Source organism: Lepidochelys kempii, chromosome 6 (assembly GCF_965140265.1).
Source record: "Lepidochelys kempii isolate rLepKem1 chromosome 6, rLepKem1.hap2, whole genome shotgun sequence".
Taxonomy (NCBI): Eukaryota; Metazoa; Chordata; order Testudines; family Cheloniidae; genus Lepidochelys; species Lepidochelys kempii.
The window spans coordinates 37,634,742-37,650,838 of record NC_133261.1 but is presented as its reverse complement, the minus strand read 5'-3'; the positions used below and the strand labels follow the sequence as shown (position 1 = coordinate 37,650,838).

The window sequence follows — 16,097 nt, the reverse complement described above, 5'->3', positions numbered from 1 at the left end:
GCTCCACTTACAGGCTTTTTATGAAACTCATGTTTCATGGACTCCACAAAATTGTGTCACACCAGCCGAGGGTTAGCCATAAAAGTAACCGATAATAAAAGGAGGGGAGGGAGATATTCTGCAAATGCTTTTAACAAAAACATCAACTGAAATTTTAATGTCAGTATAAAATAGATTGGCTGAGATTTCAAAAAGGTGAGCAGGAATTCTAATCTTCACAATGGAACAACAAGGCCAGACTTCAGAAATAGGCAGAAAAAGGAATACGTTAATAAATAGGCCACAGTTGAATGTCAACAATAAGGTTGTTTCCTGGGCAACTTACTACCTTATGCCAATTATTTCTGGATCTGAAAATCAAAAAGGACTGGAGAATTACAGTGGCATTCACTAAAATCCAGATCCAAAACTCATATAAGTCAACGAGACTCTTTCCATGGACCACAGTGGGATTTGAATGAGGCCCTAAGAATCTGAACTGTGTTTATAATACTATGGTACACATCCTCTTTAAACAGAGGATTTATGAAACGTCCATTGACATCAGAATCACTTTACACCAGTGTTGTTGATCCAGTGGAGAGATCAACTCTTGTGTTACTGTTCCTCGCTGGAGTGGGCATGGCAGTAGAGAGACAGTTTTATACGAGCAAGAATTGCTTTTATGTCACTGATACGTTTTCTGTTTTTCTGACCCTTTTATGTGCACAGGATTCTGGAATTGACATTGGTGATATTTCTGAGAGGAAGGCCCTGAGGAAAAAACTGCAGTGCAAGACCTTTAGGTGGTATCTTGTCAGTGTGTATCCAGAAATGAGAATGTACTCAGACACGATCGCCTATGGGGTGGTAAGGATCCTGTTTACCTTGATCATAGAAAAAAGAATAATAGTGGAAGTAATTCATGCAGACACTGCGTAGTTCCAGATAAGAGCCAGATCAAACTGGGAGTCACTAGTTAAATTGGTGGACTGACTGGTTAGTTGAAAAAGACTGTTGTGCTATAATACTTCATGCCAATACATTCCTGTGTATTATCTTTTTTGCCTGTTCTTTTCACAGATTTTGTTAAAGTGAAAGATTTCTGGGGTATAATTTATTAGAAGCTACAGAGCTGTTGGCTGGAAATTGTGGTGAATACATGTAGTTTGTGTGAATTCACTTAGTTTTTCACATATAAGCCCCTTAATATAATATCAAATCATGTATATAGAGGTTCATACAGACATGTATGCTCCTAAGGATTATTATTATCATTGCATACTATTTATGTTACAGTAGCTCCAACAGGCCACAGTTGAAATCAGGGCCTGATTACGCTAGGCCAGTGTACTAAAACATAGTAAGAAACAGTACCTGCCCCAAAGAATTTACAACCTAAATGGAAAAAACAGACCATGAATAGTAGGGGAAATGAGCGCAGAGAGGTAAAGTGATTTGCCCTTGGGCACAAAGCAGGTTAGTGACAGAACCAGAAAAAGAACCCCTATCCTGACTCCTAGTCCAGTGCCTCATCCATTATCCTGCACTGGGTTCTCTGAGTTCTGCAGTTTGTCAGCCGTGGAGATCCGGTTGGATCTAGGTTTGCCAGGTGCTCGATTTTCAACCGGGCTGATCAGGCCATTAAAAGTCCTGTTCATGGTGCTGTAGGGCTAAGACAGGTTAGTCCCTACCTGTCCTGGCACCACGCTGCGCCCTGGAAGCAGCCAGCTCCTAGGCGGGGGGAGCACAGGGCTCTGCATGCTGCCCCCGCCCCGAGCACTGGCTCCACACTCCCACTGGCTGGGAGCCACAGCCAATGGGAGCTGGGGAGGGTGGTGCCTGTGGGCGAGCACAGAGGCTTCGGCCCCGCCCCCTCCCCCCACCTAGGAGCCGTACCTGCGCTGCTGACCGGGAGCTACATGAGGTAAGCCTGTGTCCCCTACCCCAGCCCTGAGCCCCCCCCAACCCAGAGCCCCCTCCTGCATCCCAGCTTCACCCCAGAGCTCTTCCACACCCCAACCCCCTGCCTCAACCTGAAGCCCCCTCCTGCACTCTGAATCCCTTGGCCCCACCCCCCCAGGCCTGGAGCTCCCTCCTGCACCCCAAACCCTTCATCCCCGGCCCCACCCCAGAGTTTGCACCCCCAGCCGGAGCCCTCACCCCCTCCTGCACCCCAGCTCCCTGCCCCAGCCCAGAGCCCCCTCCTGCATCTTGAACTCCTCATTTCTGGCTCCACCCTGGAGCCCACACCCCCAGTTAGAGTCCTCCCCCCCCCCCCCCCCGCAGCCCAGTGAAAGTGAGTGAGGGTGCGGGAGAACGAACCATTGTGGGAGGGAGAATGTAGTGAATGGGGGGGGGGGCGCAGCTTGGGAAAGGGGCAGGGCTAGTTTTGTACAGTTAGAAAGTTGGCAACCCTAGTAGGATCCTGTAGGGCAGTAGCACATTTTAGCGAATAGAATGGCTCTGTACTTGAGAGGTATTTTATAATTATTTGACTGCTTTGGATGGTCAATTGAAATTATAGGGCTGGCTTTTCATGCAAGTCAAATAGACAAGAAGAACCCATCCAAAAAGTTATAAGGCAAATATGACAGGCCTCGATGTGAGGATATTGACTTCACTGGAATTGTGCTCAGTTATACTAGAACTGAATTTGGCCCAGATTCTTTTAAGGATAGATTAGACTTCCTAGTAAATGGGTTCATATTTCTCCTGCCAGGCATAGAAGCCTGGAGCATTTTTGATCACAGATATGAATAGGAAATGAGTGAAAAAGGAAACACACAGGTGGAATAACTGAGTTACTTGACACATCCTTCTTGGACTAATTCAACATTTATTTGACAGGTACAGATGAAAAGCACGGAACAGGCCTTCTAAGATTTTGACTCTCTTGAGCCTGTCTCAGCATCCACAGAAGGATGCTGGCAATACCAAATAAGCTTGGTATACAGCAAGAGTGAGTGTTCATACATCACACTGTTATGTGATGCAGAACCAAAGAGCCCAATATATAAGTCCTCAGGGCATCTCTGGTCAATACATATATATTATGAGTGTGCCACAACACGGGGCCTGATATAATCTATTGACCGCAGCATGTCAGTACATTAATGGCCTCATAATTTAGCTGGGAGCTGTAGTGGGAAGTCTTATTCCACTAACTGTGTACTTCTGAAAAATGCCTGAAAATAATGGACCATATGACAAAGCATTAGAGAGAACTCTAGAGCTCTAGAGTTACAGAGGCTTGCAAGAGACACTGCATTAGGAAATAAAAACACACTGTCACCTGATCTTCATAGAGGGTTTGGTTCCCTCTTCTGTTCGTTCTTCAATTCTTCTTTTCCACTTGTTTGCTAAGCTTGTAATGAAGGAAGAAGTGCCATGGAAATGCAAATCAGCTGCTAATTTAGATTTTAAATATTGAAGTGCTTACCTGCTTGGATCACTGCTCTGCACTTACCAAAGATATCTGATTTTCTGGGATGGAGATTTTGTTGTCAGTAATGAAAAAAATTAACAAAAATGCTGCATTATTACAAAAGGAAATTGGAATCAATACATTTTTTCATTATTTGATCAGCTGGAGACTCAGATGTTGCCAGTCTCCACTGTAAGATTGTAATTTAGGCTATGTGTGCACTTGGAAACTAAGCAGTGTGTGATAGCACTGGATTATGTGCAGTTGGTCAGGTGTGCGCGCTAACTATATTAAGTCTTTCTTGTGCTTTTGCCCAGCATCCACACTAGTGTTGTTCTAAACCATCTCATTTGAAATATCCTCGAGTACCTATCTGACATCTCCCAGAGGCAGTGGATTCTGAGAGAATTCAAAAGGCCACCAGTCCACTTTGGGCCAGTAGTGTGTAGACTCATTGAACTGATTCATCTAGTTCATATCCATGCTGGCACTAAAAAGGAGAGAAGGCCTATAGCAGAAATGAGCATGGAAAGAGTGAAGTACGTCAAGAAGATGGCAGAGGTTTACTCATTCAAACAGCGTAAGAAGCATAACAAGAATAGTGATGATCTTGAATCGAGAGAGGAAGGTGCAAGTAACCATAGTGACAATGGAATAAAATGGCAGCACTATGTCATTAATGTCAATAATAATAAAGGGAAGGATGGTTTTATAGTTAAGGCACTCAGGAAATCTGAATGTAATTCTCAGCTCAGCCACAGACGATCTGTCTGACACTGGGCAAGTCACTCATCTCTCTATGCTACAGTTTTCTATCTGTAACATGTGGATAATACTTCCTTTCTCCCACACTTACTGTATCTCTGTGAGCTTTTCAGGGTACAGACTGTCTCATTACGTGTACATGTATGTGCACTGACTAGCACAATAGGGATCTGATCTCAGTTGAGGCCGTTGCTGAAATGTTAATATTAATAGTGTCCCCTGAGCTGTCCCTGTTTTGGTGCAACTCTGCATCACACTAGCATTGGGCAATATGCCCAATTTGGTCCAATGTGTCAGAACAACAGCGAAATATTAGGTTTATTATGGTTAAGTAATTTAGATGGAAATGCTGTAGGTACATAAAATTACTCCATTGGAAATGTGTATAAAGTAAACTAAATGATAAATATTTCACCTCGTTGCTTTTCTATGTTCTGAGATGAATAGTTTGTCTATACAGGATATTGAGACTTTGGTTTCATAAGATATGTGCTCCTTCTAGGAGGGCCCCTTTGAGTCCCATGCATATAAATTACACATATAATCCTGTGGTACCTAAATTCTCACTTACTTATTTCATTCTCCATCCCAGAGGCTCAAGGTGATCAGAAGTCCTTCAGAATGTAAATTTCTTATGAGACTCCTTGCAGAGCCTTTCATCTTTATTGGGAGGAAAAGCTCTTTCAGAAACTGAGTGGTGTGCTCTTAGATAAATTGCTCAATAAATCCTTCATTCTTTGTAGCAATGTGGATTGTGAGTCGATGGAGCTATGCCAGTCTACGCCAGCTGAGGATCTGGCCCACTGATGCTGTTGGGACTGCTTGTGGGACAGGGTACATCATTAGTAATGGTATCAGAATCTGGCATTATGTTTTAGTCCATTTGGGACTGATGCTAAGTGGTCCTGGGCACTTTTAGGGAGTTTCATGGGCCCTCAACTCCCATTGATATAATAGAAACTGAGTAAGAAGTTCAGGATTTAATCTACAAACAACAAGAGCATACAGCATATGTTTAATTCAGGGAAGAATTTGATCCAGCTGTTTTCTCTCCAAATGCACTCTTAACCTCACACAGACAAGTGTCTTTATTATGAATGTTTCCTTCTCTCAGGTAAATATGATTTTCTTGCAAAGAAATTGAAATGATTAAATATAGTCCATTCTAACACACATTTGGTTTCTTTTTCTCTCTGTCTATTCTAGCTGCAGAATTCCCTGAAAAGTGATTTGTGCCTTGATCAGGGGCCAGACACAGAAAATATTCCAATCATGTATATCTGCCATGGAATGACACCACAGGTTAGTATGACTAATGATCTCATATATGGCTGCTGCTTTTAGTAGGCTGTGTAGGAGGAACCATATTGTAACCATCAATGTTTTTTTCCTGCTACAGTACCTCCTTAGGCTGTTTGTTAGAGATTTTATAGAAAATTGGAACATTACTTGTGCCATAATGTTGAGAATCACTTGTGTATTAATTAGTGCTTTGACAAGGAAGCTTATTTATTCATTTTGGAAGACTATAAGCAACAAGAGGCATGAATTAGTGCTACATTTAGCAGGAATTGTTGGCATAAGCTTTTGTTATTTATCTCTTTTAACTGTGTCCCTGATATGAATGCAACAGTAAGCTCTAAAGAAGATATAATTGTATTTATAGCAAAATTTTCTGTTTTGGGCTGCTGTATTTACTGTCTTTGTTCTGGGAATTTGAAAAGTACAGCACCCTACTTCAAAGTGCATTACAGACATGTACAAAAAATAAATTAATACCTGCAAAAGCCCTTTATTCCAGGCCCTTTTTACATTCCCTAACACACGCTCATTTTGTTCAGAATGGGTCAGACTCAAATTATCAAAGCCCTTGCATTTACTGAAACAGCTGGATTTAATAACTGACAAATAAGAGTTTGAACATGTAGCCTCTTCTTGAGTGACTAACGATCTGGACACATGTAAAAGCATTCTCATGCAGCTACTTAAACTACCACCTGCGTGGTCCAGAACTTGCCTGTCAGAGACAGACCGTGCAAAGTAGTTGATATTGGAAGATCACTTAAACAAAAATCTATAGAAGAAAAATAGTCATATTTTGATTACATGTTGTAGAGCAAAATACCCCTGCGTTTTAGAATACATGAGGGTGATTGAAAGCATTTACTCCCTTCCTTTGCTAGTGCCTAGTAATAATCAGCAGAAAATTTTGCTCTGGTTGTTTTTATGCAAGCATTGTACAAAAGGACCTTGATACTCTTCATTTATATAAATGTGTGGGATGTGGTGCTGTTCATAGAACCATCAATTACTTGATTTGATTACACAGCAAAGGAGGATCATAACACTAGCTAGCTAAGACATAAACAAGTGCACATTGAAAAGGTAACATTGATCTTCCATCTATGGGTAACTTAGTTGGAAACTTAAACCTGATGAAATTGTTGGTGTTGGTTATATAATACCTTGCAAAGTTATGTGTTCTGCATTTTCAGCTCTGCACTGATTTCCTTTACTGAGAGCTTTTAATATTGATCCCTAGAGAGGTCCTGCTTGAGTAAATTATGAATGATGAAGAGAAAAATATCAGAGAGTCCCATTTATCACATGCATCCACTGCATAGACTGCGGCTTATTTTTCACATAAGTATGCTGATAACTAGTGTGTTGCCTCCAGGAGCTTTTTAAGCTGGTCCTCATTGTTAGCTAAGTAACTACCTACCTCTGATGTAAATCACAAGTTTGCTGGAGTCATTATTCTTCACCTTCTGGGAAGGTGCAATAATTCTCTTCTGGCATATCATCTTGATAACAGTCTACATACACTGTTGTAAATTAAAATTGGAAATTTTAATTATAGTTAAGTGGCAAAAAAAAAGCCCCCTTAGTTAGCACCGTTCAGCATTCACTGTAAACTATTTTTGAATGCCAGTCAAAGCTCTGCATAAATGAGATATGGGTAACAAAAATATGGGGATGGGGGAGAGAAAGAAGAACCCTCTTGATGGGAGCATGCTCCTTTCATAATTACAGTGTTGTTTGCATCTCCTCACCCATTAACATGATTTCAGGGGTTTTTTTAAAAGCTATGATACTGTCTGACTCTGCCTGGGATTAGAAAATGCGTGAGATCTCTCTTTAAAGAGGAACTTGCTGTTTCCCCATTCAGGGACATGTACTTGGCCAAATTGTGTGCCACTACAGTAGCACAAAGGACCCATACATTTTACTGAATAGGCATCTGGAAGATTTCCTCTGTGTAGAGGGAATCCCCGTATTTATGGCATAGACCCAAGCCTCTTCCCAGCAACTGGCACAGAGGGAGTGGTTGGTTCAAGGTCCCTTTGTGTAATCTGGCAGCTCACACCTGTGGCCATAGACCTAACACAGTATGCATCCGATGAAGTGAGCTGTAGCTCACGAAAGCTCATGCTCAAATAAATTGGTTAGTCTCTAAGGTGCCACAAGTCCTCCTTTTCTTTTTACTTAGTGTTAAGTTTGTTGAAGAAGAAAAAAATAGTTGGAAAGCAGTAACCCTGTTTAATGAGGAATACTGGCCCAGTCCTGAATCCCCAACTCATGTGAGCAGTCCCAGTGAGACTAGTCAGTGGGACTCGTAGCAGGGGCCAGGACTACTGGTGTGAACAGGCGTTGCAATATGAGGCCTTGGCTAGAAAAATCCCATACGCCTCATGTCTGAGGTTCATTCGTTTCTTAAGCTACGTCTACACCGCGAGCATGGGTAGTGGCATCAGAAGCATGGCTTGAGCGTGCTGAATACTCAGTGCAGCTAAGCCATGACTCTGCTGCCATGGCCTGTGCTACTGCAGCTTACCCTGCTGTTTATACTCACGCAAGGTACACAAGCAGGGGAATCACACCCCTAGCTCATAGTGTAGACGCAGCCTGACAGGCGTTTTGGCTCTTCCAAGACCATTCTAATATTAGGGAGAGGAGGTAATGTGCAGGAAACTGTGTGGTTTAAACAATGTTCTACCCTGGTCCGTGATGCAATTTTTACAACTTCCTTAATCCTTTCCTCTCTTAGAAATTGGTTTCTTCCTTCTTAAACCAGTATAAAGTGCTCACTGGAGATAATCTTTCATTTTCCTTATAGGACCCTATGCATTTCAAAGTGCACCGATATGCTGACTAGAGAGCTTCTTATAGCTGATTACCACAAGGCCAGTGCCTGTATCCTACAAGGAGAAGAGTCACAGTAAAATAAATAAATAAATAAAATGTGCATAAGCACACTCCAGAAAAATCATTATAGGGTAATAGCATAAGATGCACCGGACCAAGAGAAGAATTCAGGGCTTGTCATGCATTTCAGTACTTTGGTTTTCATAGAGCATTCATATATTTGATCGATTTAATTGCAAATAAGTCAGGGGTAGAATGCATTTTAATAAAGGATGTGTTTGTGGACTTAAATAGAACCCTTAGAAATATGTAGGAGGATGAATTCATATGATCATAAAAAACAAGTTAAAAATGGAAAAGACCCATTAGGTCATTAGCCCATCTGCTTGACAATTCAGGATTTTTCCCTAAGCTACTAGTATTTGTTCCTATATTTTCTCCATTCTAGTTTTAAATATTCCAGGCTAAAGAGCTTCCTCTATTTCCCTCGGGGGACTATTCTACAGCCTGTCAGGAAGTTTTCCCTGATATGCAGCCTAAATTTTTCCTTTCTTCTCATTACTTCTAGCTATAGCCTCTTTTTCCATCATGAATAATTTCTTGCTCTGTGCTAACCCCTTTCAAATCTTTGAAGACTCTGATCTAGTTCCCCTTTTACTCATCACTTAGTCAAGCTATTTGACACCAGCTCTTGAAATTGCATAGCTGTGGAATGTGTAAATGGGTACTCTTTTCTTTTAGCATGATTCACACACATGGGATGATTACACTCTTTGAAAAGGGAATTGTGAAGTTAAAATATAAGAGTGCATAGCACTGTTTTGTGGCCAGTGGCAAGTATGTCAAACATCCCTTTGTAATTAATAATGCTTTCAAAAGTGCCAAAGAACTGCTCTCAGACTGCATAATTGAATAACCAGAGATTGTCTCACTGCACAAAACAACAGCTGTTTTTAAGAGGCATTAGAATTAATAATGAGTGAGCCTAAAATGTTTGAGGTTAACCAAACTTTCACCAACTCCCTTCACATGATTGCTGTACTACTTATAAAGAATTAATATGTATTATTAGCCCTTCCATACAAGAATCTCAGAGTATGTGAATGAATGAATGAATGAATATGCCTGTGAGTATATTATTGTCACCATTATACAGATAGGAAAACTGAGGCACAGTTTTTCTGTGGTCACACAGTGAGGCAGTGGTGGAATGGAGAATAGAATTCAGAGAATCTTGACTCTTATTCCCCTGTTCTGTCCACTAACAAGAGCTACCAGGCCAACATGACCATCTCCACCCAATTTCTACTACGTGTGACCCATATCTTGTCTTCTGTTGTTCAGCCTTTGCAACTGGCCAATTTGTCATTTGTCCCAGCCTCTAGCTCTCTCCATCCCACCAGGACTCCTAGTCTTTGCTTCCTGTCTTTATTTTCAGCTTAGTATTTTGAGGCCAAATTCTCTGTTGGTGTAAATTGCTATAGCTCCATTAAGTTCAACAGAACTGCACTAATTTGCAGCAGCAGAGAATTTGGCTCATAATTGTTTTTTAAAATAGAAACAATGGAGAAAAGGAGAAAAAATGCACACTTACATATGCAGAGCAGGATATGTTACAATGAAGAAAGGTGAAAATTGGCTTTTTACGTACATATGTGATTTAAATGCACATGTTTAAAGTTGTCATAAACTTTGCGAGTGGGTATGGGAGTTGGTGTGTACTTTACACAACACAAAATACTCAGTAACTTCTCATTCTTTTCAATCAATGTAATTATTCATTGGACTCCAGATGAAAATGTTCCTTTCTGTTATGTTTGGAAGCATAAATCCTACCCAGTTTGTTCTTCCTAACAATGGAATGTATCCAGAGGCAAAGAGTTTTTTCAGCTTTGTAAAATAATTTTGTGGCTATTATCCAAGTATCTATAAATATTTATGTTCCCACCAATTTGCTCCTTTGAATATTAATAAAGGCATAGTCCTAGTTGGACTCCTCCAACTGTACATTCATTTTTTCTACACCATGGGGCTTCATAAGTTCCCAGAATGTGGGATGAAGTAAAGGCACCAAGATGCAGCAGAGGGACAACTGTATGCTGCAATGCATCTTGAATGGAAGGAGGATTTAGAAGCCATAGATGAGGGAGACTGAGGCAAGGAGGAATGAGAGAAAGCTGACCAGTCAAACAGAAGAGAGAAAGATGCTAGTTTGGGGCCACACTATATTTTAAAACCCATAGGAGCGAGTTTCAGAGGTTGGGTCTACAGAGTTGGGCTCGCAGGGCTCGTGCTTTGGCTCCAAAAGCAGCAATGTAAAACATTGCAGCTCAGACTGGCGTTCTGGCCCTGAAGTCCGGGGGGGGGAGGGGGGGAGGGTAGGCTTCAGAGCCCAAGCTCCAGCCCCAGTTGCAATATCTACCCAGCTGTTTTTTAGCACCATGGCATGAGCTCCGCAAGCCCGACTCTGTAGACCTGAGCTCTGAGATGCAGTGCAGTGGGTTTAAATTAGAGTGTAGATACACAGTAAAGGGCCAGATCCTCAGCTGGAGTAAATTGGTGTGGCTCTATTCTAGCCCAAAGAGTTTATGATAGAAGAAGTAGAACTAACTTGATCACTTCACTGCTCCTTGATCCTGCCTACGCTACACCATGATGGGGTGTCAGGATTGGATGGATGTCACTTCCAGAGAGAGGACCTGCTGCAGTTTCCACGATATGCATCTGAAGAAGTGAGCTGTAGCTCACGAAAGCTTATGCTCTAATAAATTGGTTAGTCTCTAAGGTGCCACAAGTACTCCTTTTCTTTTTGAAAAAAGAAAAATAGTGAGTGAAAATCCTCAGCAATAAGGGGATGGTTTGTTTTCTTCATAGTCCCTGCCCTCCACTTCCATCCCACCAGAACAGGAAGGGCTGACAAGGATTTTACACATCTTGATTTAACGTTCACAGTTAGCCCCTCATTGGGGCTTTTCAATATTAACATATGTTAGAAGTTAATTTAAAATAAAACAATGGTCATTATGCAGGAATTGTGCGTCTGCATGTAGGTGTTCTGCAAGGCATTCTACCTGGAACTTGTGCTGACTACATTAGAGCTGGTCAAACAATGAAAATGATTTCACTCACAATTTTGTAGACGTTTTAGATTTTTAATGAAAAAAAATTCATTTTGTTTCAAATTACATTTTGGTTTTTTGAAAAATGAAAATTTGAGTTAAAAATGCAGTGAACATTTTCATTTTGTTTCCGTTAGAATTTTTTAAAATAAAAAAAATCTAAAGCTTTATTGAAATCCTATCTGTTTTCATTAAATATTTTGATGGAAAATGTTTTGGGTCTAAATATTTTAAACTGCTCTAATCTAAGTCACTTCCAAGTCATCAAGAATGAAGTGCTTACCTCCATTGTACCCACTATTAGCTCTGTATGCAACTTGTTCCTGCCAGCACTATTACACAACCTGGGAGAAAGGTCTGCTTTAAGTGAACTAATATATGCTCGTAAAGAAAAGTCTGGGTTTGGTTCCATTTGGAGGAAAGACTGAAGTGTAAGACCATGCTTCTTCATAAGAATCAATAAGCTGACCCACTGGATAGAATTAGAGATGGGCCCTAGCAGCAATATTCAGATCCCAATTTTAAACTTCTGGCTTTTCGCATCCAGGATTTTGGTTTGACCTGTTCTAGAGAGAGGCTCAGTTGAAAAATTGGGATCTAGATCTTATGTTCTTCTGTTTTGATCATGCTCTTTTTTTCTACCTCGACCCCCCAGTGGATGATTGGATGTGGCACTTTGTTTTGGGCTCTTTCTCATCTCTAAAACACTCAGATCCTTTCAAGAGTCGTGATATCATCTAGCGAGTGCAGGAAATAAATGTTCCATCAACCAAGCAATTCATGGATAACCATTTGTAATGAAGTTAGAGGAACAATACAGGAACAATTAATTATGAATCTGTTAGTTTTCTTTTCCAAGTGTATCTTCTAGAATGGCTATTGCCAAGCTCTTTTTGGATACTGTTGAAAATATTCTCATCTCCGTAAATTGTCACTTCCAAGCAGTATAAATCCTTAAGTAGCTCATCCTCTCCAGGTCCTGTTGTTGCATACCAGTTTACATGGATTGAGGGGACCATTTTATATATTACTAATACATGAATTGTAATTGTGTCCTTCATTTCAGTTCAGACCTTTCATGGTACCTTTCAGTTAGTATCAAAACGTGGAAATATTAAGCTAAGCTGAACACACAACTCATTTTCCCTGGGATTCTTTCCTTTGCTGCCCACAGAATGCTAGGGTATTGCTGTCAGGGCAAGTTTTAGAGGCAGAGAATTATTAATATTTAAGAAAAGCCTATAGCTTTGATGGTTTAGATCCCTGACTGACTTCTAGAAGAACATGCATTCCTTTCTCCTCTATCTGAAAAATTACTGAGTGCCTGTAAATTTCTTTAGCACAAGGGCAGTAAAGAGCTCCTGTGGGAAACAGCACTGATGTATATTTTTAGAAATCATGAGGTCTCTTCTGGTTCACAAATAGGACCAAGTTCCTAACACAACACTCGGCTTCAAGACAAAACCTGTAAGCATTACAAACCTACATCATGTGAGGAATTTTCCTAACAGAGGGCCTGCTTCTGCTACCTCTGAAGTTAGTACTTGTTTGGCCACTGATTTCAGTGGGAGTAAAACCAGATTGAAGAACATATGGAAACCTGCAGATCTGTATTAAAGACTAACCTTCAAATGTTCAGTATTGAAGTATCAGTTCCCTATGGATGAGACATGCCTAGTGAAACCTCTCACAAAAATTTTCTAAGGAATTATATAAGGCACAACAGCTGGATTCATAGCTGTCAGTCACCTGTGAACTAAGAGCTGATGTTTATGAAAGGAGTTGACTTGTTTTCAAGGAAAATGATAAATATTTTTGTCTTTTGCACATATGAGTGATTGATTACACACAGACCCTATGCAATATCCTCTCTCTTGAACATGGTGTTACACATTGTTTTGAAAAAATAAGCACAGCCCAACTTTTTAATTGTGAGAATTCTGCCCAAAAAGAATGTGCAGAAGACAGAGCAACTTTATAACAACGGTCAGTGCTACATCGCTGTAAAATGAGTTTCAAATTGTAAATTGAAATGTGTGTGTGACTGGCTCCATGCTCTTAAGAGATGTCAAAACCTAGAGAGTGAGTTTCTTGAGTTTGCTGTTGGAAAATATGATTTATTACTATTTTTATTTTATTTATGAAGTTACATAGTTCCCTCAATATACCGACTGCTTTACAGTACTAAAAAATTAACCAGTCCCTGTTCCAAAGAACGTCTGGTCTCAAGGCACAATGAGTACTAAAACATTATAATACAGAGAAAGCAAAGGCTACTGCATGGCCGTTATAGTTGGAATGCTTCATGAAATGAAAAGGATTTTAGCAGCTCATTAAAGAGGACAGGAAGAGAGTTTGGCACAGGCATTGACTGGGAGGCTGCTCCAAGTGCATGCAAGTTCTTTGATGCAAGGACTGTTTCTTACTATGGGTTTTTTAACAGTGCCTAACAAAATAGGCAATAATATAAATAACAACAACAATAGGTATGATGCCAAATCCTCAGCTCGTAAAAATCAGCTTAGGTCCATGGACTTCAAAGGACCAATGCAGATTTACAGCAGCTAAGGATCTAGTCCCTAGATTCTGGAGTAGACAAAAGACAAAGAACACTGATAGGAGAGAAGCATGAGCCAAGTATAGGGAGCAGGTGGGTGTACATTGTAGGCAGAAATTAATTTTAAATCACTGTAGGCTCTGCACTGTAGCTGTCAAGCTGGGAAAAAAAGAAGGTAAAATCTCTGCAAAAGCTTTTACTGAATGGAGCCTTAAAATAGCAAGTAGCTAAAATATGATTAATTCATTATGCCATCAGGTTTTGGTATCTTATTATGATCCCATATAACATTTCTTAATTATCCAGTGTGAGGAAGGGCATGCAGTTTCGTAATTATGGTTAATTTATATAGTTTCTCTTTTACTATGACTTTGAGTTCTTTGTTTATATATTCATTTTACCTGAGCAAATTCCCAGGTTGGGGGGAGGGTGGAGTAGTTTGGAGGGCATATCTGGATAACTTTTTGATTTATTATAATAAATATATAACAATTGAAAGAAAGGGAAGTTGACAGTAATGAATATAAATCTGAAGTTAGGAATTGTAGAATATTCATAAGGGAAGCAGAGACACACAAGGAGAAATTTATGGCCCACTGAATTAAGTAAAATAAGGAGTTTTTAAAATGTATTAGGAACAAAAAGAATCCTGACAATGGTACTGGACCATTACTAGATAGAAATAGTAAAATTATCACTAGTAATGCAGAAAAGACAGAAGTGTTCAATCAATATTTCTGTTCTGCATTTGTGGGTAAAACAGATGATATAGTTTCAGCATGTGGTGATGAAAACAATCTTTCCATTCCACTGGTATCTCTGGAGGATGTTAAGCAACTAAAGTTAGATATTTTCAAATCAGCATGGCTAGATAACTTGCATCCAGGAGTTTTAAAAGAACTGGCTAAGGAGCTAGCTGGACTGTTACTGTTTACTTTCAATAAGTTTTGGAGCACTAGGGGAAGTTCCAGAGGACAGAAAGAAGGCCAATATTATGCCAATTTTTAAAAGGGTAAATGAGATGACCTGAGTAATTATAGGCCTGTCATCCTTACGTGGATCCTAGGCAAGATAATGGGATGACTGATACAAGACTTAATTAATCAAGAAATAAAGGCAAATCAACATGGATTTATGGAAAATAAATCCTGACAAGCTAATATTATATATTATTTAAATGAGATTACAAGTTTGGTTGATAAAGGTAATAGTGCTGATGTAATATAGTTAGACTTCTCTAAGGTACTTGACTTAGTACCAGATGATATTTTGGTGAAAAAAGTAGAATGGTATAAAATTAACATGGCACACAGTAGATGGATTAAAAACTGGCTAACTGATAGGTCACAGAATTTAATTGTAAATGGGGAATCATCATCAAGTGAATGTCTCTCCAATGGGGTCAGTTCTTGGTCTTATGCTATTTAACATTCTTATCCATGACCTAGAAGAAAACATAAAATCATCACTGATAAAGGTTGCAGATGACACAAAAATTGAGAGTGGTAAATAATGAAGAGGACAGGTCACTGTTTCAGAGAGATCTGGAATGCTTGGTAAACTGTGTGCAAGCAAACTGTGTTTTTTAATATGTCCAAATGTAAATGTATACATTTGGGAGCAAAGAACTTAGGCCATACTTTATAGAATGGGAGATTCCATCCTGGGAAGCAGTGACTTTGAAAAAGAACTAGGGGTTGTGATGGATAATCAGCTGAATGTGAGCTCCTCGTGCAACACTGTGGCCAAAAGAGCTAATGTGATCGTGGGATGCATAAACGGGAATCTCAAGAGGTTATTTTACTTCTGTATACAGTACTGGTGCGACTGCTACTAGAATATGTTGTCCAGTTCTGGTGGCCACAATTCAAGAAGGATGTTGATAAATTGAAGAGGGTTCAGAGAAGAGCTATGAGAATAAATAAAGGATTAGAAAACATTTCTTATAGTGATAGGCTCAAAGAGCTCAGTCTGTTTGGAGTGAGTTGATTACAGTCTATAATTATCTACATGGGGAACAAATATTTACTATTGGGCTTTTTAATCTAGCAGAGGAAGTTATAACAGGATCCAATGGCTGGAAGTTGAAGCTAGACAAATTTAG

The 16,097-nt window shown here is 39.9% G+C and overlaps 1 protein-coding gene across 3 annotated transcripts in view; it reads left to right on the top strand.

Annotated features, from left to right (window-relative positions):
• The window catches only part of GALNT18 (polypeptide N-acetylgalactosaminyltransferase 18), a 383,448-nt gene that overhangs the window by 295,736 nt on the left and 71,615 nt on the right, over positions 1 to 16,097 (top strand). For all 3 annotated transcript variants that reach the window (XM_073347598.1, XM_073347597.1, XM_073347599.1), the window contains exons 8-9: positions 712 to 849; positions 5,378 to 5,473. In XM_073347598.1, coding sequence (XP_073203699.1) covers positions 712 to 849; positions 5,378 to 5,473 — 234 coding nt within the window. The remainder of the gene's footprint in view (positions 1 to 711; positions 850 to 5,377; positions 5,474 to 16,097) is intronic.